The sequence below is a fragment of the Pteronotus mesoamericanus genome, unplaced genomic scaffold, assembly GCF_021234165.1.
Source record: "Pteronotus mesoamericanus isolate MK-2021 breed Mesoamerican mustached bat unplaced genomic scaffold, CSHL_Meso_final contig_33, whole genome shotgun sequence".
Classification (NCBI taxonomy): Eukaryota; Metazoa; Chordata; class Mammalia; order Chiroptera; family Mormoopidae; genus Pteronotus; species Pteronotus mesoamericanus.
Window position 1 is genome coordinate 4,302,858 of NW_026555135.1, and position 21,920 is coordinate 4,324,777.

At 41.7% G+C, this 21,920-nt stretch overlaps 1 protein-coding gene across 1 annotated transcript in view; it reads left to right on the top strand.

Moving 5' to 3' along the window:
• ACER3 (alkaline ceramidase 3) overlaps positions 1 to 14,792 on the top strand; it is a 120,099-nt gene extending 105,307 nt beyond the window's left edge. The window contains exons 9-11 of the mRNA XM_054576304.1: positions 586 to 690; positions 6,911 to 6,956; positions 7,472 to 14,792. Coding sequence (XP_054432279.1) covers positions 586 to 690; positions 6,911 to 6,956; positions 7,472 to 7,528 — 208 coding nt within the window. The 3' untranslated portion in view covers positions 7,529 to 14,792. The remainder of the gene's footprint in view (positions 1 to 585; positions 691 to 6,910; positions 6,957 to 7,471) is intronic.
• The last annotated feature ends 7,128 nt before the right edge of the window (positions 14,793 to 21,920 follow it).

A 21,920-nucleotide genomic window follows, 5' to 3' on the forward strand; every position in this document is an offset into this window, starting at 1 on the left:
ATCTCTGAATTTAGACTCTTAATCAGTAAGGCAAAGCTAATAATAGCCACCCCAGGGATTTACTGTGAAGTAAAATAATAGATACAAAAGGACTTTATAGACTATGTGATGCACTTCTAAGACAAAGGCTGTATCGGGGCATAGGAAAAGCATACATCTAGTTCCTTAAGTGCATGAATAGCTAAGCAGACCAGTGGTTACAGCGTTAATAAGATAATACCTAAATATAGGGTTCCATGGACAAGTAGGTTACCTGGGGAAAAAAAGATGAAGGTAAACTCATTTAGTTATGGTAGGACTTTTCCATTTTTAATCTGTTAATATGCATCACAGATCTTCAAGAGGGCAATAAACTATGTACTATTTTCCACATTTATTTTGACCATAGAGTCCTTTCTTCATGGAACTCTTTGCTAGGAGTACTATTCCTCAAAATAACACTTTGGAAAACAGTACAGCAGATGAGGAAATTAAATAATTGCCATATTTGCAAATGGTATTTCAGAATGCCCTAAGACTGTCAGCATTAACTATTAAATATAAAAAATAATAATAACATGGTGATTTTCTCCCCTCTCCTCACAGGAACTTTAGAAAGAAGGTACCACCTATCATAGCTGTTACCACACAGTTTCATGCATGGTGGCATATTTTAACTGGCCTTGGTTCTTATCTTCACATCCTTTTCAGGTAGGCAATAGACTTTTTAAACCTAGTATTTGAGTGTTTGTTTTGTTTTGTTTTGTTTTTTATATTCTTCAAATAGGATGTTGGAGACAGAATCAGGAACTTACGTTCCAGCTTTGCCTCTGTCACTGGGTGACCTTATGCAAGTCCCTTAACCTCTGAAGCTCAGTTGTCTTATCCCTTAAGTGAGACAGTTGTACTAACTAACCTCTGACACATGATCTACATTTTAATGCAAGAATGATATAAATATTTCCATTTCTTATTGATCAGCATTAAAGAATAAACTTAGGGAGAAAAGAAAAAGCATCCAGATCCCCTGAATAGGGGCCTGGAAAAGTGTAAGTATCTGAAGTTCCCTGCTTAATTTAAATACATTGGTTGCCACTTTTCTTTCCTTGCTCCCCTAAAGAAGAGTCTATTGGAGGTCGGCCGTTAACAGCAAATATGGAATCAGAATTCTCTCTGATCACCCCATCCAAGCAGTACTTCCATATCACTCTTTCTCCCCTTATTGGGCTGTATTTTTCTTTAAAGCATTTTTAACCAGTTACACATTTATTTAATTGTTTACCTCCCCCAGCTAGTCTGTAAGTTCCTTGAGAGCAACTGGGACTCTATCTTATTCACTGCTACATTCCCAAATGTCGTAGAACAATGCCTTTCGTGTAGTAAGCACTCCGTATATATTGTTAAATGATTTAATGAATAAATGTGTTCATATTGATCTCTTTACCAGGGGATCAGGCTATGTTTAATCTCAAATTCTTCTCAAGAATTGAGAGAACTGAAATATTTGTAGAAAGGGGAAGAAATTGTTTCTTTGAGCCAATGTGAAAATTGACTTAAGCAGCCTGGCTGATTTTATCAATTAATTGATAAAACTGGTTCTTCTATATTACTATTGATATGATCACTCAATTTGCATTCCCTAATTGATTTTATAATCTAGATTAAGAAATATTTAACTGGACCATACAGGGACATGATCTTGATAAGGTCATGGAATGAAAAGATGGTGGAATTCTGATTTAAGTAAAATTTTTAGAACACTTCTTCAAAATAACATTTGCATCTCACCTATCTGGAGATGAACTTTTAGGCAACCTGAATGAACAAAAATTTAGCTACCTGAGAATTATATAAATAAAACATCTGTGCAGCCCAATAGGAATCACTGAATTCATGCTGTGAACAGCTCAAGGTTGTTAATTGTGGAAGAGCTCTTTAAACTCTGATTCTAAGCATATTTATTTCACTTTTTGCAACTTTTTACTGCGTTGATTATTTGGATTCTCAGCCCATAGCATATGAGAAATATCTATATTAAAAGAGAAAGGATATGGGAGAAAATGCTTGTGGAAATTGACATGATAGAAAAGCAAAAACAAGAATAACTATAAAGCAATCCCAAGAATTAAAAACCTAGCACCTTAACACTGCCCAAGAAGTCCCAAGGGAATTGTCACATTATAATACAGCCTAAAATGAATACTCAACAGGAGGTGAAATTATACTCATTATATTCTATTTTAAAAGACTAGGGTTTCCCACTTTCCCCTTTCCTTTTCCACCTTCCTTTCACTTTTTCCTCTCCCCTTCTGATGTGGAAACCCTTCAAGGAAGTAGGGCACTGAGGGGGAAGAAGTGTTGTGCAGACATAGTAGCATTCAATGTCCAAGGGCTAGGGAATGAGGAGAAGGGGTCAGTGGCAGCAGCATGCTGAGCTGGCAAGAAAATTCGGTGGTGATGGGAAAGGGGCCTCTGTGTAGGGCAAGGAAGCAGGGTGACGAGGAGAAGGGGTCTGGAGGAGGTAGATGGAGGAAGTGGCTGGAGATGGGAAATAAATTAATTAAACAGTAAGTGAATATATCGAGGATGACAAAAGCCTGTTTTCTCCAGTCTCAGAAGGGACTTACAAATATGAAAGAGAAAAAGTGATAAGGAACTCTGAGGGGGTAAGATTAGAATTTAAAGTATTGATATAAACTGGTGAATGTGTGACATGTATACATATAATTGTTATTTATTAATTATTATTTTCCATTTGAACAACTGTAAACCTACTTTTGCCCCACCCTGTATATACATATGTACACACACTCAGATATAGAAAAGGTTAGATATAGATGTGTTGTATGTATTATAAATGTGTATTTATACATGTGTTTAGACATGCATATATTACCTAGCTCTGTCTTCTTATGAAAACTGAAAGCAAACTTTGACCCATTGGCCAAAGAAAGCTGAGATCATTTGAATGTCAGAATTAAATAACAAGAGTTTCTAATTATGAATCAAACCGGTGACCTTTTGGTTTGCAGGCTGGTACTCAGTTCACTGAGCCACACCAGTCAGGGCCCAGCAGAATTTTTGTCAGTTGTTTGATTTTATGGCTTCATGGAACAAAGTGGGCAGAAGTCAAGGCCTAGGGCTAACCAAAAGAAAGGAAGTAGCCCAAGGAAGAGAGTAATGGAAGACCTCCTCGCATCAAGCTGGGTGAACCAGGAATAAGCTCACTTTATACTCCATCCTCAACTGACTGCAAAGTAAATTGTTTTGGCATGGAGCAGAGCAAGAAAAAGAAAGAAGCCATGGCCATCACCCATCCCTTACAAAGATTTGCAGCCCATCTACCTAAGTGAACTGGAGAACCTCATGCCATGAACTTGGGTGAAGGTTGTCTTAGACCTGTATTATTCCCCCAATACATGGTGTCTGGCAAAAGCAAACACCAAAGCTTTCTGAAGAAGGACTTTTATTTTTCTCACAGTGTTCAAACTTTCAAAAGTAATTTCTAAGAAAAGTAATTAGTGCACAGTCAGAAATAACCAAGCACACAAGGAAATAAGACACCATGAGCAAGAACCCAGAAGAAGTAGTATAATAGAAAGATACCTGCAAAAATATTATAATTAGAATTATCAGTGATTATTAAAATGATGTTAATTCCTATGCTTGAAGAAATAAATCAAACAAAAATAAGTTCAAGGAAAAATAAACTTTTTCAAACAAACTTTTTAAGTAACCAAATAGAATCTCTAGAAATGAAAATGGTAGTGACCAAAATGCAAAACTCAATGTACATGAATAATAGCAGATTAAACTCAATTGAAGAGAGAACTAGTAAAGTGGAAGATCAGGAAAAATTACTTACATGCAACAGAGGCAAAAATATGGAGTTGAGGTTAAGAGAGATGAAAGATAAAGTGAGATTAATTGGAGTTCCACAAAAAAAGGTTGGGGGTTGCGTATTTTAGTTACAACAACCCCAAACTTATCAGTTTAAAATAAACTAGTTTGTTGTGGGTCTTGAATTCAGAAGGGCTCAGCTAGGCAATCCTCATATGGAGTCTCTCATAGGGCTGGTGTCAGATGTCAGCTCAGGCTGCATTCATCTGTAGGGTCCAGCTAGGTTAGATGTACAAGATGACTGACTTAAGATGCGGTGTCATTTGATACTGGCTGTCATCTAGAAGCTGTGGCTATAAACTAGAGCTGCCTGCACATGGTCTCTTCATCCACAGTGTAATCAGCCTTCATACCTGGCAGATGGCTTCTCCCAGAGGGAAGGTCTCAAGAGAACCAGGAGAAAGCAGCAGTGCCTTTTATAACCTAGTTTCAGAGTTCATATGGTGTAGCTTTCACCATACTCTATTGGTCAAAGTCACAGATTTAAATAGAAAGGACATAGATCCTATGAGGGAGGGAGTATTGAAGATTTTAGGGTCTCCAAACTGAAGTCTGAAGAGGAGGCACTGCTTAGCTGGTGCTGGTATCTGAGTTCAGAGGAGAGTCCTCTCTGGGAGGGAACCCAGGCCTCTGAAGAAGGGCACTGCTGCCACAGGAACAAAGAGCTGCTGCCCCAGTGACAGAGTGCTGTCAGGATGCTGTTCGCAAGAACCACAAGCCAACAGCCCCCCCCTCCCCCCGCTCCAATGAAAATAATACAGGAACATCCTGGCCTCTGTGGCTCAGTTGGTTGGAGCATCGTTCCGTAACCAAAGGGTGGTGGGTTCAGTTCTGGTCAGGACACATTCCTAGGTTGTGTCCTAGTCCAGGTGTGTGCAGGAGGCAACCAGTCAATGTTTCCTTCTCACATTGATGTTTCTCTCTCTCCCTTCCTCTCTCTCTAAAGCAATGAAAAAAGAAATGTCCTCGGATGTGGATAAAAAAATTAAAATACCTTAAAAAAAGCAAATCAAGCAGGAAGGAAGAAGTCCTTTCTTTCTCCTCCAGCTTTGCAGTCTCTCTTGAATGCCCTCTATTAGAAGAGCCTGTCAGGGAGCATTTGTCAATGCAAAAATGTGCTTTGTATTCTCAGCTCCTGCCTAACAAACAGAATATAGAAGGGTGGATTTGGAGCTGAGATACAATAACTTAATAACTGACATATCTGGTAACATTAAACAAGAAAAGAGGAACACCATAAATAACCAGTATCAGGGATGTAAAAGGAAACATCATTATAGATGCTGCGAATTTAAGAAGATTTTTAACAACTTTATGTGATAGATACTTTTATTTATGTTTGAAATGTTCCCTAATAAAAAGTTTGAATTTTAAGCTCATAACCTCCTCTGGGTTAGGCACTCGATATATATTACCTGCTTTAATCCTTACGACAATCATGTACGGCAGGTATTATTTTAGACTTGAGGAAAGACAAGGTCAGGGCAGCCAGGCACCTCATACACGACCTTAGTGTCATTGCCTGGATTTGAGCCCAGAGTTTTCTGTCACCCCAAACCAGTCTAGGAAGCCTTGGAAATCATCTAATATAACTTCTTCATTTGATGGTAAAGCAAACTGAGACCCAGAGAAGCTACTTGCTCAAGGTCACTGGCCAGTCAGAGTACAATATATTGGTTTATGTCTAGACAGAACCAGAGTTCAGGTTCCATTTCTAGCATTTACTAGCTGTGGCACCTTGCATGGAATATTTGACCTTTCTGAGACCATTTGTCATATGCAAAACAGGACTAATAATGCCCACCTGCTGTGGTTGTTTAAGAATTAAATGTGTAGAAAGCTCTGGACCAGTGCTTGCTCCACTGCTGTAGGTACTGTTGGGAGGGATGGAGGTAACAGCAAGGGTTGGAATCCAGGCTTCTCCACTGCAGTGCAAGATACTTTCCTAAAGGAAAGGGAAAGATGGCAGCTTTCTTTTAGAGATTGACATCTGAAAAACAGTCAGAGGGGTTATATTTTAAGACAGTAGAGTGTTCTTCATAATATTGAAGCTCCTCCTTACAGTTCTGGTTTTGGGTAGAGTGACATTATAGCCACATGAAATTACACAAATTCAACTGTACATGCTGTTTTACCTTTTTTTCTCTTATTTAAAAGAGAAAAATTTTCATACTATAACATTATGTCTTGCATATTCACATGTTACACTGTATATTACTATTCAAATACATTTAATTAGTGTACTATACACAAAACTATGCTGTATGCTATGGACAGTTTAATGAATTTTTCACAGGTAGATTTAAATTTACCTCCGTTTTATGCACTGATATTAGAATCTGATATTTTCAGAGATGACTCATTTTAAAGGATACTATGAAAAAAAACTCTGTTATCTTTCTGTTTATTTTATACCTCTGTTGTAATCCTGTAGAGCTGATATAACCATTTCCAGAATATTCTAAGAATACTCTAATCCTTACTATCATATATCTTCGAAGAGGAAACCAGCAATCATGATATGAATCCTATGAAGTATGAATGAAATGCCCCCTCCTAAGCTGAAAACATCCTGAGGTCATAGTCTGAGAGCGGATCCTTTCTCTGTCTCCCTTAGCATCTTGCCAAGTGCTGTGTGCAGAGTAGGTTACTAAGTCCTGGTTGCATGACTCTGTTGGAGCATCATTCCATGCACTGGAGGGTTGCTGGTTCAATTCCCAGTCAGGGCACATGCCTAGGTTATGGGTTCGAGCCCCTGTTGGAGCACATTCAGGAGGCAACCAGTCAATGTTTTTCTCTCACTCTGATGTTTCTCTCTCTCTCTCACCCCTCCCTTCCTCTCTCTAAAATTAATAGAAACATGTCCTTAGGTGAGGATTAAATATATGTATGTTTGCTAAAAGAACAAAAGATATACCAATGTTGCTTGTTCTTTGTATATACATAGACACTATGGTTAAATTTGTCAGTATGCCAGTTTGCATGGGTTAAAAATCAGTATGAGCAACTTTCTCCTCCCCTTTTCTTTCAGTATATATACAAGAACACTTTACCTGAGATGCAGGCCAAAAGTGAAGGTAAGTCCACTTCATAGGGGTTAGGTGTGGGGGGGCGGGTGTTGGGAGAGAAGGGATATTGGGAAGACGGGATGGAGTGGAAGAAAGGGATGGGTTGAAGAAGTAGGGGAGTGAGTACAGATTTCAGAACCAGGTACTCTTGAACCTTAATTCTTCCACTTAATGCTCTTTGACCTTGGGCAGTCCTCTTTAAGCCTTAGTTTCTTCAACAATAAAATGGACCTGTTAATAGCTACCTTGCACAGTTGTTTTAAGGATCTGAGATTATTTCAATGCCCAGCTCTGTGGTTGACAAATAGATGCTTAATACAGTTTAATAAATTAAGTAAACATAGTTTCTGAAATCTAGTGCAAACCTGAAAAAATATGCTATGCTCAGGTACTTCCACCAAGACAATCACTAGCAAACCTACCAAGCACTAGAGGCATAGCCCATGGATTCTTTCTCATTTTTTCAGGGATAATATGGAACACTTTTATCTTATTTCATTTTGTCCTGACTTGTTTCCAAACAGTTTCTCTTCGGAATCTGGCCAGTGATCCTGTTGGAACCTCTCAGGAAGCACAGATAAATTATTCCACTAAGAAAACAAAAAAACACCTGCCGTAGGCCTGGCCAAAGGAATAAGGAGATCCTTAAAGATCTACATGCTCAAATTTATCATGACCATTGCAGCTAAGGAGTGACTCTGACTAACGCTGTCAGCCCCACGGAGAGTGAGGGATGGCGCTTGTTGGATGTTTAGCTTGTGTCATTGTCTCCTTCGTCCTCCTCACCCCCACCCTCACCCTAAGATGTTTAAAAAGAAACAGACATTGTATGTCTATATATACTTGAATGCTAGAAAAATTGGGCTTTTCTTAACAGGTTAACAGTTTGTGCTGATAATAGGAAACTTACCATTTCCTCTTTTTTTGACAACAGTTGCATGTGAATTATACTTTCTTAATATTTGGTTTTAAATAATGAAATCAGCTATATTGGCAAAACCCCATATCCAGAAGGCCAGCTATGAGCTAGCACTTAGCTGTGTCAGCCTTGATTTGTATTTTTGTCCAAGTAAGTAACCTCATGACAGTTGGTTTTCCAAAGTTTTTTTGTTTTGTTTTGTTTAAAGAGCGATCAGTGGGATTTGGTAGTTTTTCATTGTCTGCCTCTGTGCTAATCCGAGTGTGTCATAAGCGAGCTCAAATCTGCCACTGGGTTGTCACATCCCAGCTCTGGCTTGTCTGTGTGTGGCCACATCACAGCCAATCAGAGTGGAGGGGTCATCTTGCAACCTTTATAGAGGCTATGAGAACACCTGTGTAGAATGTTGTCTCTCCAGACACTTAAAGGTGGTTGTTCTGTTTCCTTCAATCTTTGCAGATCTTTACATTGTACTATATTTATGGCGAGGCAAACATGATTGGTGGTCTGGTCTGCCCATATTCCAGCCTGGCATAACTTATTTGAAGTTACCAATGAATGTCTTTATACTCTGACTTTTTAAATTATGCAATACTTTCCAGTTTTCAGAGAAAATATGTTGGGTTATCTAGAGCTAAATGATCAGGATCCTATTTACATAAAGCTTTTTATTTAGAATACCTGCTCCTTCATTTTTTGAAGGAAATAGATTTAAGGGTTGGGAACAGCTCTAACTTACTTGAACTTGTAACAGAGCTCCCGAAAGTTAAAGTGCTGAAAACGGCAGTGAAATCTCACTGTAAGGCAGCTAGCGCTAATTTGGATTTGAATGTATAACAAACTGTGTCAATTTTCACGAACACAATACCTGCCCGGGTTTAAAAACCTGGTTTGACCCCTTTGCTCATGTATCACCGTATTTGTAGCTGTATGCCATTAGCAATTTTATGACTCTTCTTGCTTATACATTATTATAAGATGCAGATTGTTGTTATGAGCTTCAAATGGAGGCTCATTTTTTTCTTATGCAAAGGTATGAAATACGTCTGTCACCCCTCCAGCATTCAGCAAGTAGCCTTAGTACAGTTTTAAAACCAGTACAAATTTTGTTTTTTTCACCTACTTGCCTTAGTTTTAGTCCAAATAGTATTTTCCTTACCTTAGCATGCTAACATGCCATTAGACAGATACTTCCCCCTACTTCTATGATCCTCCAGAGAGAAAAGCACTTGCCAAAACATAAATGTAAAAGAACTGTGGTCGTGCCTTAGGAAAACATGAAACTAAACAGTTCCAACACAGCCCACAAGACTGTTCTTTCTTTTACCACGAGATTCTGACTCCTGGCTACATTTCATATGCAGCTACCTAGGTTATCAGCCATTTTACATTTTTACACCATTTGTTTCGCACCATTGTCCTTTGCACTCAAGATATACTTCTGCTTAAAGAATCTATATATAGAAACAGGCACATCCTTAATCATAGTGCTGCTAAACATTGGGAAACTGAGGTTCTACAGTAGTAGAGTCAGATTAAGTGTATAGAGAGCACATCCTGACAGAGGCTCTTTAGTTTGTTGAATGAGCAGTTCAGCCACCACTTGTTAAATAAAGTTGTCTAAGCACCTCACCTGAGCAGTATGAGTACCACTGGGTGACTTGTACCACTGGCTGGCCAATTTTTCAAAGACCTTTGTTTCCATCATGAAAACAGGATCAAACATTTTACAGGTATTGAGCAAGAAGCAGAGACTAAATCCAGTCTCTTTCATTTTCCAAGTTTTTGCCCCATGTGGCTCTCTTTTTAGCAGCCTAAGTATTAGCACACTTAAGACTTTGTATTTGTGCCACAGCAGGTATTTTGGAAATACTGCTAATCTTTAGGATATTGCTAAATCACCTTTATTTCAATGGTTTTATTTTTTTTCTTCTAGGATTCTGGGTGGGCATTATAGGGTTGGATTACTACCCCTTTCCCTTCCCTTTATTTTCTTGGAGGACTTCCTGTTAACTAGAGTATACAAAGAAAAAAACAAAAACAAAACAATAAACCCTGCTTCCTGCTAAGCAAATAATGGTTTGTTTGCATATCACCTGATGTAAAAGATGCTCATCTGTGTGCCCTATAGTAAATTATATTTTAGAAAACATTAATACTTTATGAGGATGTGAAAGAGGCAATTTACTTGCACATTTTAGTGTCCTTCCTGTGTTGCCCTTTTCGCTCCAGAAAATTTAAAGCAGTTAGACTTTTTTTTTTAAAGGAAAAACTAGGTGAAAGGTGGTTGTGTTAGTCAGATTGGTCATTCTACCCACTCCTCCCCACCTTGGTACATTCACGAACATTGCCACCACCTGAAGTGATCTCTTTGATCCTTGTGATATTATATAAATCGATCATCAACAGGAGAAACATTCATTTTTGAATAATCTACAAATGAGAAACCCAAACAGTAGTATGTGGTTTAGCAGAATTCGATCAAATATTATGGTTTAACCTTATTGCAAAATTTCCAGGACTGTTAATCTGGGCTTTCCTTCCACTAAGAGGATTTTTCTTATACTTTAGAGGAGGGCTGAGTCAAAGAAAATCAAAAGACCAAAAATTTCCGGTACACAAAGCATGAAAGCCCTCAAATGCCTGCCAAAACGAAGTTCCATTTTAATGCAAACACCTTCCGAATTTAGCCAATGTCCCTAAAAATGTTTAATACACTACTTTATTTTCTTGAGAGTTTTAAGGGTTCCATATTAGTTTATTCTTGAAAACAATCATCTTTTGCAGTTTACAGTTTAGCTCTCAATTCCACATTTACATGACAGAGACATTCATTTAACCCTGTGGTTTTGTGAGGTGCTAATGGATAAACATTTGTGTAAAACTGAAATTTCAAAGAGAATCAGTTATCATTGGAATTTGCAACTATATGGCGATTTGCAGATCTACCTTGGTCTACATTTTACATCATATCAATGCCATAGTATAATTGGTTTGATAATTTGTTTTTTAGTGTCTAGAATTACAGCTTGTTCACTATGCTGTAAACATTTGGAAATAATGACTAAAATTTGGCTGGAAGTGGTCTTTGGAGGAGCTGTAAAACGAAGAAGAAAAACAATGGTCATGACCCCTCTGACTGAAAAAATTCAATGCTGTTTTTTAAACCGTGGCACTTCCTTTGAGAGTAAGGAGACTTCTTTCTTTATTGCTGAGGTTTGTGTGAGCCTGCCAGCGGACCTAATTTCTCGTGTCAGAGAGGGAAACTCTCTCCTCTGTCCTCTTAGAGTCAGTGGTTGGGAGCCTGAGAATTTTTTTTATCAGTAGTTGGGGGCCTAACAAGTGACAGGTTAGCAATGGAAAAGGCAGACTTTTATTCACACACTTACATGGGAGTGCAGAGAAAAATGTGACTCAAGGAGGCAGAATGGGAGCTTAATAAGGAAAAGGGCCAGGGACAGAGGGCACTTATGGGAAAACAAATGACTTTTAGGAAAGGCCTTAAGGAGAACAGGTGGAGGAGATGATAGTTTCGTGACAGCGTCTGTTCAGGTGCAGTACGAAACTCCCAGGAAAAGGACTTACGACGGCTGAGTTCTTTTGTGAGTCTCTACTTTTAGGCAGATAAAGGGACTTCGGGGGTGGGGGCAGAAAGAGGCTTCTTCTTGCATCTGCTAATTCCCAGGTGCCTTTAGCTCAAAATAATTCTTTTGCCACAGTGGTATATTCTGCCCCGCCTTTCTGGCACCTGTCTAAAACCTCCCACAGAGTTTAACCAGAAGCTGAATTGGTGGCTATGGAGAGAGGTGTGTTACAAGTTGGGAGGTAAGAGATCTGTGAAGGAAAAGACATAGATTTTCGGAGAAACAAAAGGAAAAACAAAGCTTAATTGTTACAGTAGATTATAAACTCAGTTTTCGAGTCCTGGGGGCAGTCAAAAGGATCCCTAGAAGTTGGTCTTGAAGTGTCTATAGGCAGTGGAGTAAGGGCAGACATAGTCTCAGTCATGCTTATTTCCTGAAGCTTAAAGAGCCATGTTCTTGTGAACTTTCTGAGAGCCATGAGCTGTCGTAGTGATAGCCCCTTTAAAGTATGGCAAGTCATCCAGCTTCAGCTTGCATGGCTTCAGGAAAAGGGCAGTTTTAGTTCTCAGTGATACCAGTCAGGAGTGGGAGAAAATTGGAAATGTTCATCACTGAAAAAATGCACAAGACAGCAGGATCCAGCTTACAAACAGGTGAAAGTATATCAGAGAGAACGAACAGGACTAGAATCTAGTTTTCCACTGAAACAAAATTTCTCTCTATACTCACCCTCATTTTCATCAAAGACAGTTAGGGAAAGACTATTTTTGTTTGCAAAACAAGTCTAGTCTCATCACACTTGGCCTAATTGTTTAAATGCAACAAAAATAATCATTAATGACATAGGCCTTTTAACCTTGTTTTGCTTGGACTTTTATCAGGAATCTCAGATTGGACATTTTAAAGCCTCAAGCCTCAGAAGCCAAGCCAAGGACTCACCATCAGGCTTCCCTTGCAGTATCGGCAGATGTAGATGAATCCCTCCTTCTCAGGGTTCCCAGAACACTCTGAGCTTTTTGGGCCTGCCAGGAAGTGGCCTTCCTCCCCAACCTGTGAGGCCGGGAACCCTGCAAGGGTGCCAGGCTGGTTTTCCAAGAGAGCGTTGTAAGCACTGGCTCCTTCTAAGTCGAACTTACTTCCTTAAAACTAGTCATATCTTATTCTATGCATATCTTCTCAAATACAACGTTCTAGTCAAAGCCTTCGTAATATAACCAGTGCTTCCTGTTGTGTCCTATTACAAGGAGAAACTCTTTTTGGACACACTCAAATAACTATCTTGCCATAAAAATAAGAATATTCAAAGTTTCCAAATTTTGGAGGGATCAGCCATGGAAGAAAGATAAATGTTTTATTTTTGTTTACAAAGATGTAATCTACTAAATTCTGTACGTTTTGTAGATAGATTAAAAGAGTTAACGGGGTTCCTTAAATCTGGAAAACAGAAAATTAAAGAACAGCAGTACTAAATTTATGGTTAGTAATTAATGCTTCAGTCTTTTATCTTATTTGGAAGTGACCTAGACCCAGATGTAGATACTGCTTCACTTGAAAATCAAACTGAAGATAAAACTCTGGCTTCGGACCATGAACTATCATCTTGAGTAATGAAACCTTGATTGATGTCATTGAGTGAAAAGCGGAAAACATAAGGGGTAACAAATTTCATCAAACATCAGCCCTTTCCCTAGTAAGCCATCAGAGCAGCTAAGGAGAGGGCGTCACTAAAGAATTTAAACAGAATTATTAACTGCAGAATTTCTGCTGTTCATGCACATTCAGCCATTTTGAAGAAGCAGGACTGACCCCCGTTTTAATACACTTTAAATATCTAGTATCGTTTCACAAGACCTTCATTTTTCATTAAATTCAGCAAGGTACTACCTGTTTTGATTTGTAGCTAATGTGGAAAATGATCACAGGAATATTTCCTACTAGAAAACCCTAAAACCTAACTGAAGAACTTCAATTACAGGCATGCATATGACTTAAAATCGCCCCACTCTGCTTAGCTCAGCAGCTGGCAACATTATACCACCAACCACACGTCACACTTTGCTCACAGTTCCTTTCGACCCTCATTAACAAAACCTCCTCCTTGTGTGCTTTAAAGAACACAGTGTTAATATTTAAACTAGATTTAGTCATTGGTAATTTGAATGTTCACCAAATTGTCATAAACATTCTGAAACATGGCATTATGGCAAGTTAGATCTGCAGATCATCACTTTTAAGTCGAGTTTACAGAAGTAACTCTAAGGTTGCAGCAGGGTACATTCATTAGGCAAATCGTAAAATATATATATATATATACCCAAAAGAAAATGACAAAAATGTTCTGTGATACCAACTGGCTGTAGACCGCGGATAGGCAGACTACAGCCCCCAGGCCAGATCCAGTCTGCAGTAGAATGGGCTGCAAAGTAAGAATGATTTTTACATTCTAAGTGTTGTTTAAATGTACAAAAAGAAAAAGACCGGCAAAGCCTCCACGGTTCACTCTGGTTCTGGGAGACCTTCAGCAAGTGAGCTCCATAGTGGCAAACCAGTAGTACTCCTGACTGCCCTCCGCAAGGTGATTCAATGTGTATTTGTTGGAATGAAATATTTTATACACTTAAAACCTCTCATTTCTATGGTGAATGTAATCATATGATTAGTGTTTAAATATTTACACTATAAAATTATTTCTTTATATCAGTTTTACTAGATTGGCAGCAGTCTGCTGCGAAGTGCCTAAACCTTTGGAAAAAACTACATGATTTTGTTTTTGTTATAAAGGGAATTCCATCCCATACCGTAAAGTCCAAAAATGTTAGTAGCATTCATCTTTTGAGTTGACTTCCAGAAAGTTGGGCTCTTTAGACCATTTTTTCTCATGCCATTTAAAATGTGCCATATAGTAGTTGCAAAGAAACTAACAAGCTATACCATAGTCATGTGCACTTTTTTTTTCAAAAGGAAAAGTTCAACGTTTTTTCCTTTTCAAGGTAGTCCGAGTTTCTTTTTGGCTCTTTGTAGAGCTAAAATGTTTAATACCTATTAATACATTAGTCTATTTTAAGAAATAGCTGTTATCAATTTCTGTTTAATGTACTGATTGGGTATTGTTTATTGTCAAGCATTTTCATACTTTTAATATTGCTGGGTCATTTATCAGTGTTACCAGCCGATAAACTATTCAAGGTAATTATATGGTTTCCTAGTTTCATTTTGGTATAGATGTTTGTTCTGCTAGCAATTATTTAATAAACATAGGTTGTCCTGAATCTGTTCAAGGAACTAACCACTTCTAGGTGATCTCATGTCTGCTTATTCACTTTTTCCATTTGATTTTCCAATGCCACAATAATTTTTCTAGAAGATAGTAGAATTATGTATATTTATCTAATCTGCTATAATCTAGGCTATATTTCAGCATTAAATTGCCTCTCTGTTGGTGACAGTATTAAATGATGCTGTTTCAAATAAGGCTTCTGGTGATGTTTTATCCCTGGTTTATATTCAATGTACCAGTACATTCATATGGAGACAAGGCCACCATGGTTAGTCGCACCTTTTGCGCACGGCACTAAGGCCCTCTGTTGGGGGTGGAGGGTTAGTGGAGACTGAGATTTAGCCTCCGCTCAGCTTGTCAAGGTATGTGCCTCGGTAGGGCTGCATCTCAGGACACACTGTATTCCAATTTCCAAATGAAGAGGGCCATATAGGCCAGCAGCCGCCCTGTTCAGGGGAAAGGATGCTTAGCAATTAAGCTAGGATTTTTTTGTTGTTAGTCTTAAACTGTACTGCAGTACCTTTCAACTCCAAGCCTAGGGTAGTTTACAAGGCTAAAAACAAGAAAGAATATGAAAAAAAGTTGAATTGTGACCTGCAAAGCCACAAAGATTCACTCTGGTTCTGGGAGCTTGCTTCCTTTCTTTAGACCTTCAGCAAAGGAGCTCCGAAGAGGAAATTTGGTAACTTTTCCATTAAACAGTTATGATCTATAAATACCAAGTATGCTCATGAACCCTCCAGGTTTACACAATGAAGGGGGGACAGATCACAGACACAAAAATTATTGTATAAGGCACATATGTCAGCAGTGACCAAAGTGCCATCTACAAGATTTAAAACAAATTAGAATTTCCCACAATTCACTTAGTTTTCCAAATCACAGCATTTTTTTTTTTTTTTGAAGTTCTATGAAAGTTTATGAGAAAGTTTTGTGGAAGTTCTAGGAGGAAAAATCTGGAACAATACAGTATTCATTATAAGTTTTGAAAAATAACAGGAACAAAAAATTTTGCCAAATTAATGTGGCTATCCTATTGAGAAAATACTTCATGATTATGTGATGTGCATCTGCCTGCCTACTTGCAGTGACGGCCGGGAAGACCTTGCCAGACAGTCTGTACAAGGGGCCATAAAATCATGCAGCCAAGTGCCATTCCTGCCTCTCCCCAGCCTGCCCCCTGTGTTCTGCCTCACTTCCCTGGAGACTGCCATGTAGTTAGTTCACTCTCTCACAGAGATGCTTCCCACCCAGATCCTGAAGAATCCACCCGCTCCAGCCCATTCCCAGCCATCAAGGAGCTGTCGCTAATGTATGTGAATGATGACATCGGAAGGGGGTCTGGAGCTGAGACAGGGAGGGAAGAGAGCAGGAGAAAAGACCGTGAGGTGATCTAACCACTTCAAACTCACAAGGCCCACTCACGCTCCACAAATAAATTATTCTCTCGGAATCAACGATGAGGTTGGCGAGTTAGCCGTGAAACGGGATAAGTCTGAACACTTGCTTACAGACATCTGAGAAATCTTGTCTTCCCCCTGCAGGGGGCACCGTAGATGAGCATGCAGTTTATTCCCAGGTCTGGTGCAATCAGCAATCAGAAGGCTCAGGTGAGAAACTGCAAAGTGGTTCTTGTCAGATGCACCCTCTCAGGAGAGTGGCACAGTGTGTGCAATAGAAGCTTCAATACAGTATTTGCCCTTCGTGTGAGATCTGCAAATCCAAGAGGGAGCAAAAGATTTCTGCAGGTGGGTTTTTGTGGAAAAGCCAAATTAAAACAAAAGGACAGGCAGTTCATTGAGTCTGTTGGAAACAGACAATCAGGGAGACTCTGGGAAACAACACAAGGGATAAAAATCAGACAAGAGTGAAAATTTCAAGTTCATGGTATCTCACTAAGGTCCAGCAGGAGTTGTCTTGGTTAAAGAGGATTCTTGCAGTGCATCTTTTAAAGGACCTGTTGTCTTGGGATGGGATGAAGGAAGTCACTGAACAAATCGGCCTAAATCCAGAGAATCTTCACTCTGACATGTAACTTTGCAAGAACTGAATCAATAATTATTGCCAGTGTATCTGCCAAACACTTGAAGCTGCAACCTTAAAACCTACCCTGTTGTCTGCTTCTGGCTGGTTTTGATGGAGCCAGTGGCTGCCAGCACCTTGGCCAGTTTCCTGGGAGATGGCCACCACATCAGTCTCCTCTGAGCCTTTGAAGCCAAGTCCTCTGCCAGCCTTGCTTCCGGTGCTGCCACTGCGGCTTCTCAGACAGAATTGATTACCCTGTTCTCGTCTCTGTGATGAGCCCATCAAAACTGAATAGATACAATTGTCTGCCCTGATGTTTATCTTCAGGCGCTCTAGAGGTTGATCTGTGTTTAAGAAAAGGAAGGCGATTTAGCCTCCCCAGGCACACCTTGGCACGTGGAGGAGGGAGGGTGGAGCCGACTAGAGTCAGGTGAGGAAAGACTGAGTTTGTGGCTCTTGGGAGAGAGCTGAAGGGACAGCTACCAGGACCCTCATGCTGAGTCACGCTCCCACATTACAGATGGCCTCTTTCTTGGGTGAGCATTCCCCTCCCTGCCCAAACCTCAGCTCTCAGGCATTAGCTTTTCAAACCAAGCCTGCTGGAGTGGGTAGATTCTATCACTGCTGACCATATGGTATATTCTTCCTCTAGTCCCTCCTTTGTGTTTCAGAGAGGAGTAGCCTTGCCTGGATCAAGCCTTTCCTGACAGAGAACACACGTGAATTTGCAAAGCATTTTGAATTGTGCTTTGTAAATGGGAAGGCTGCAAAGGAGTTAGGATTGCCTCAATTCCACCTGTAAATCAGACACACCTTTCTAAAGCCACCCTGCCACGGGCATCATTTGATGTAGTGAATTTTATTGCTCTTAACTCTGGGCTCAGCTCTGGCATGTCTGAGGCATTTTTTCCCACCTCTTTCTCTTGCTTCAGCGCTGGACTGGAACACAGAAGGGTCTACCCAAGTAAGAGAGAAAGAAGAACCTGTCTCATCTGGTAGGGTGTCCTAGTCCCAAAACAGGGCTTGATTCTCAAAGGAACATGTGAAGAAAGCATAAAAAGAGAAAGAGGATTCATTTTTTGAGCCCTGTTATGTGGGGACTACACAGCACTGAGCCATCCATTCAACAAACCGGAATGCTGTGTCCATGGTAGGTGCCATGACTGCAGTGGAGAACAGGACGGACACCTGCCCTGTGGCACTCTCAACCCAGTATCTAACCATAGTGCCAGTCACGTCTGGGATGAGCGTCACGGAGGAAGGGTATGGAGTGCGCCCTGGGGAACTGGAGCAGGGAAGGCTTCCCTGAAGGTGAACATTATGTTAACAACTGAAGGATGAGAGGAATTAGGAAGAAAGAAGCCTGGTTATGGCAGAGAGAGCAGGAGGCGAGTGGAGACAAGGGCAAGTCCCACAGGGCTTTGAAAGCGATGGTAAGAATTTGAATTTGGAAAGCTGTTGAAAGCGTGGGAAGTGGAATGCAGGAAGCCAGTGTGGATGGATCTAGGGATTCCAGGTAGAAGAGAGGGCGGTAGTCCAAGGAGAGGTAAGGGCGGAGCATGGCACTGGAGATAGGAAAGTATGAGTTCTGTGGGAGGAAGCAGATTTGGGTGAGTTATGAAATAAGTGGAATTTGTTGAGTTTGAAGTGTGTGTGAGATAAATACAGAAAGTCCTCAAATAACAATTTTGTTCAATGTAGTTTCATTCTAATATTGATGAGAGGAAAAAAAAAAATCGGCTCCCGGCCTGGGCCCCAGGCTGTGTGGAGTCTGCTGCGCCCTCCCTCGTCTGTGAGTGTTTTCTCTCCGCGCTCCGGTTTCCTCCCTGTCCGAGCATGGGGCGCAGGTGTAAGGGCCACAGAGACAAGGAGGTGTCTTCAGACCAACAAACAAAGCAGGCAGCTCCACAGAACGTGACAGGATTTATTACAAGGTAATTACTTGCGGGAACACAGGGTCAGAGAGGACAGACAACCCAGCAGTTCTGTGCAGATCATTGTCCGTCCCAGGATCCTGTTATAGTACTTCTTACAGTGATGATCGACAAGACAAAGGAACAAAGAATACAGTAAAGCCAAGGGCCATACCTCCCGGTGGTCTGGTGATAGATGACTGTTTATAATCGTTACTATCACCGGTTTGATATGTATCTCTGTTGTCATGCCATTCCAGGCAACTGTTACTAACAAAAATATTTATGGTTGCATTTTAAGGAATACAGATAATCAACTAGAAGGCTATGATATACGTACTGAGGACAGTGAAGTTAGATGTCACAGCATGAAACTTAGAAATGAAATCTAGGACACAGGGATGGGATTGGCTTTGTTCCCATCTATGTCTCACACACCCGCATCCCAGAGATGTGCTGCGCGTTAGGCTAACTAGTGTGTCCACACTGTCCTGGTCTGTGTGAGTGTGGGGCGGGGGGATTGGCCCTGCGACCGGAGGGCGTCCTGTCCGGGGCTGGTCCTGCCTTGCGCCCTGAGATGCCGTGAGAGGCTCCAGCCGCCATGACCCAGAACTGGAATAATGGGTTGGAAAAGGATTATCTTACTTGGTCTTACTCATTTTTCTTAAAGGTATGTACAGCTCACATTTATTTCAATGTTTAATATTAGAAGTGCTCTTGGGCCTTTCCTTAGAAGTTTGGTGATGTTTTTGTGATCAGAAATATGCCATAGAAACTTAACTACTGTTTCTGTCAACTGGCCTGTGGTAAAATTGGTCTCGTTATATGCTGTTTCACTTAAATTTGCAGTTGCTGAGAACCTTTTGATGCTGTTAAGTGAGGACTTGCAGTATGCTGGTGGAGAGCTTAAGGAGAAGCGTGGATCTGGAGCTCAGCTGAGAGATCGGACTAAAGATAATTTAAGAAACAAAGCATACACACTGCTTGAAACTGTGGGAGTGGACGGGATCATGGAAGTAGAGGGTCTCAGGCTGAATCCTAGGAACCACCCATTTAAGAACTAGTTAAGAGGAATTTTTAAGGACAAGGGCACCTCCAACCAAAGGGAATTAGTGGCCACGCAGAAAGGACATGTGGAGTGAGACTGAGGTCTGGCTCCGCGGGCCTGTGGGTGCCGGCGGCTGGGCGCGCTGTGGCCGTGGAGTTGACAGGGTCCTTCACGCGGCATGAGGGGCGGAGGGCGGTGACCCTGACCCGGCACTGCACTGAGGTGCAGTCCCCGCCCAAGCCATCGGTGTTAGTCCCGACAGGGCGCTGCTACATGCTTTGCGTCCTTGTCGGTGTCTAAAGCTCTGCCACCGCCATCCCGGTCCTCCCCTGAAAACCTGTGCGATGGTGGCCAGGTCCCTCACTTTACATGTTGAATTCTACATCTGTGAAATATAGGATTGTCTTAAGGGCTAGCACCATGGCATAGCGTGACCCTAACTAGAATGGGGTGTCTGAATGGGATCCTTCCTGAAGAGAAAGCGCGCCTGCTCTGGGCCTGCCAGGGGCGCCGCCATGCTTCTGGACAAACCCGGCGAGTCTGCCCCACCCCCAGGCCCCTCGCTCACTGTGCAGTTCAATCCGGAACAAGGGACTGTCCTCCATTCTGCCCCGTGCTGGTCATCAGTGCTGGCCTGTGCCCACAGAACCTGTTTGTCCTGGGGCAGGGACAGGTTCCTCTGCGTTATCCCTCCCCAGTGTTTGGGACGAGGCTGTGGCAGAATGAGCACTGGAGGGGCCGAGACTTTCACACTAGATCCAAGCGCCTGCCCATTGCCGGGGCGGAGGGTGGGCCTGAAAAGGAGTAGGGATTCCTTCACTTCCATCTCCGAACGGTACACGCCTCCCTCAAGCCGCCCTGCCACACACACCCACTACACACATCTCACTGAGTTCCTCTCTGGCCATTCCCAAACCTTCCCAGAGAGGTCATAAGCTGCCTGTCCTGAAGTCTGTTCATTTTACTGCAATAAAATTACCCCCATTTATCTTTCTTCCCCCTTCATTTTATCCCTAAAATTCCCCAAAGAAATTTCTGCTAAGGTGAAAAGATGAGTTTTTAGGGGGCTTGACAAAAATGAACACAAATAAGCTATTCGGCTGGCCCATGCGGGACCTGCTCCACCCGGCCTTGATGGGCCGGAGCTGCTCATTCTGGAGAGGAACACGGTCAGTCCCTCCCTGGGGCTGCACTCTGGCCCTTGTTTGCTCCGGATTTAATTGGTGCTTCCATCCTCTCTCAGCCCCACATCCTCCCATCACTCTCTTCCCTCCTCATTCTTACCCCTCACTCTCCGCAGACATCCCCCTACCCCAGGTTCCTCTAAATTAGCAGGAAGGACAGAGAGCCTGAGAACAAACATTCTCATAGAACACCCAGTAAATTACCAAGTTTTGAGGGTGCCACCCCTGCCCTTCTGGCAGCCCTTGCCCAGTTCAGGCCCAGGCCTCACATGCCCCGCGGAGCACCGCCCTGCCTGCTCCGGGGCCCTGCCTCCAGCCTTGCCCTCTCCAGCATCTATACCACCTGCTCGAATGGGCTCTTGAAAGCAGGTATGAACTTGTCCAAACTTCCAAAGGATCAAGTTAATACTCCAGGTATGACCTTCAAGGCCCTTCTCAGGGTCCCTCAAATCTACCTTTGCATCAACTCCCAGTATTTGCCTCTCCAACCACATTAACCCGGAATGTATCCAGCATGTGTCCTGTTTAGTCCCGGACAGACCTCTGTGCCTCTGCCCGCAGTACCCTCTCCCTCTCTGCACCCCTCCTTGCCTGCTGAGACAACTTACCTCCTCAACACCCATGTGGTAGGTTACAAATGGCTGCAGGTTTTTGGAGTTCTTCCTCACCTGTTGCATCTGGGCTGGTCTTGAGATTAGCTTTGACCAACACACTGTGGTGGATGTGATATGATGCAAGTCCTGAAGCCCAGGACTCAAGGGGTCTCACAGCCTCCAGCTTCACCATCTTCGACCCTGGGACCACCAGGCCAAGAAGCAGGCCAGGATGGAAGAGCACAGTGAGGGCAAGCCCTGCCCTCCTTGCTGAGCAGCTCCCAGCTTACACGTGGGCCCACCAAGATAATCCGGAATTATCTTCCTTCTTAAGGTCAGCATATCAGCAACCTTCATGCCATCTACAACCTTAATTCCCCTTTACCACATAACCTATCATGTTCACCAGTTCCAAGGATTAGGGCATGGA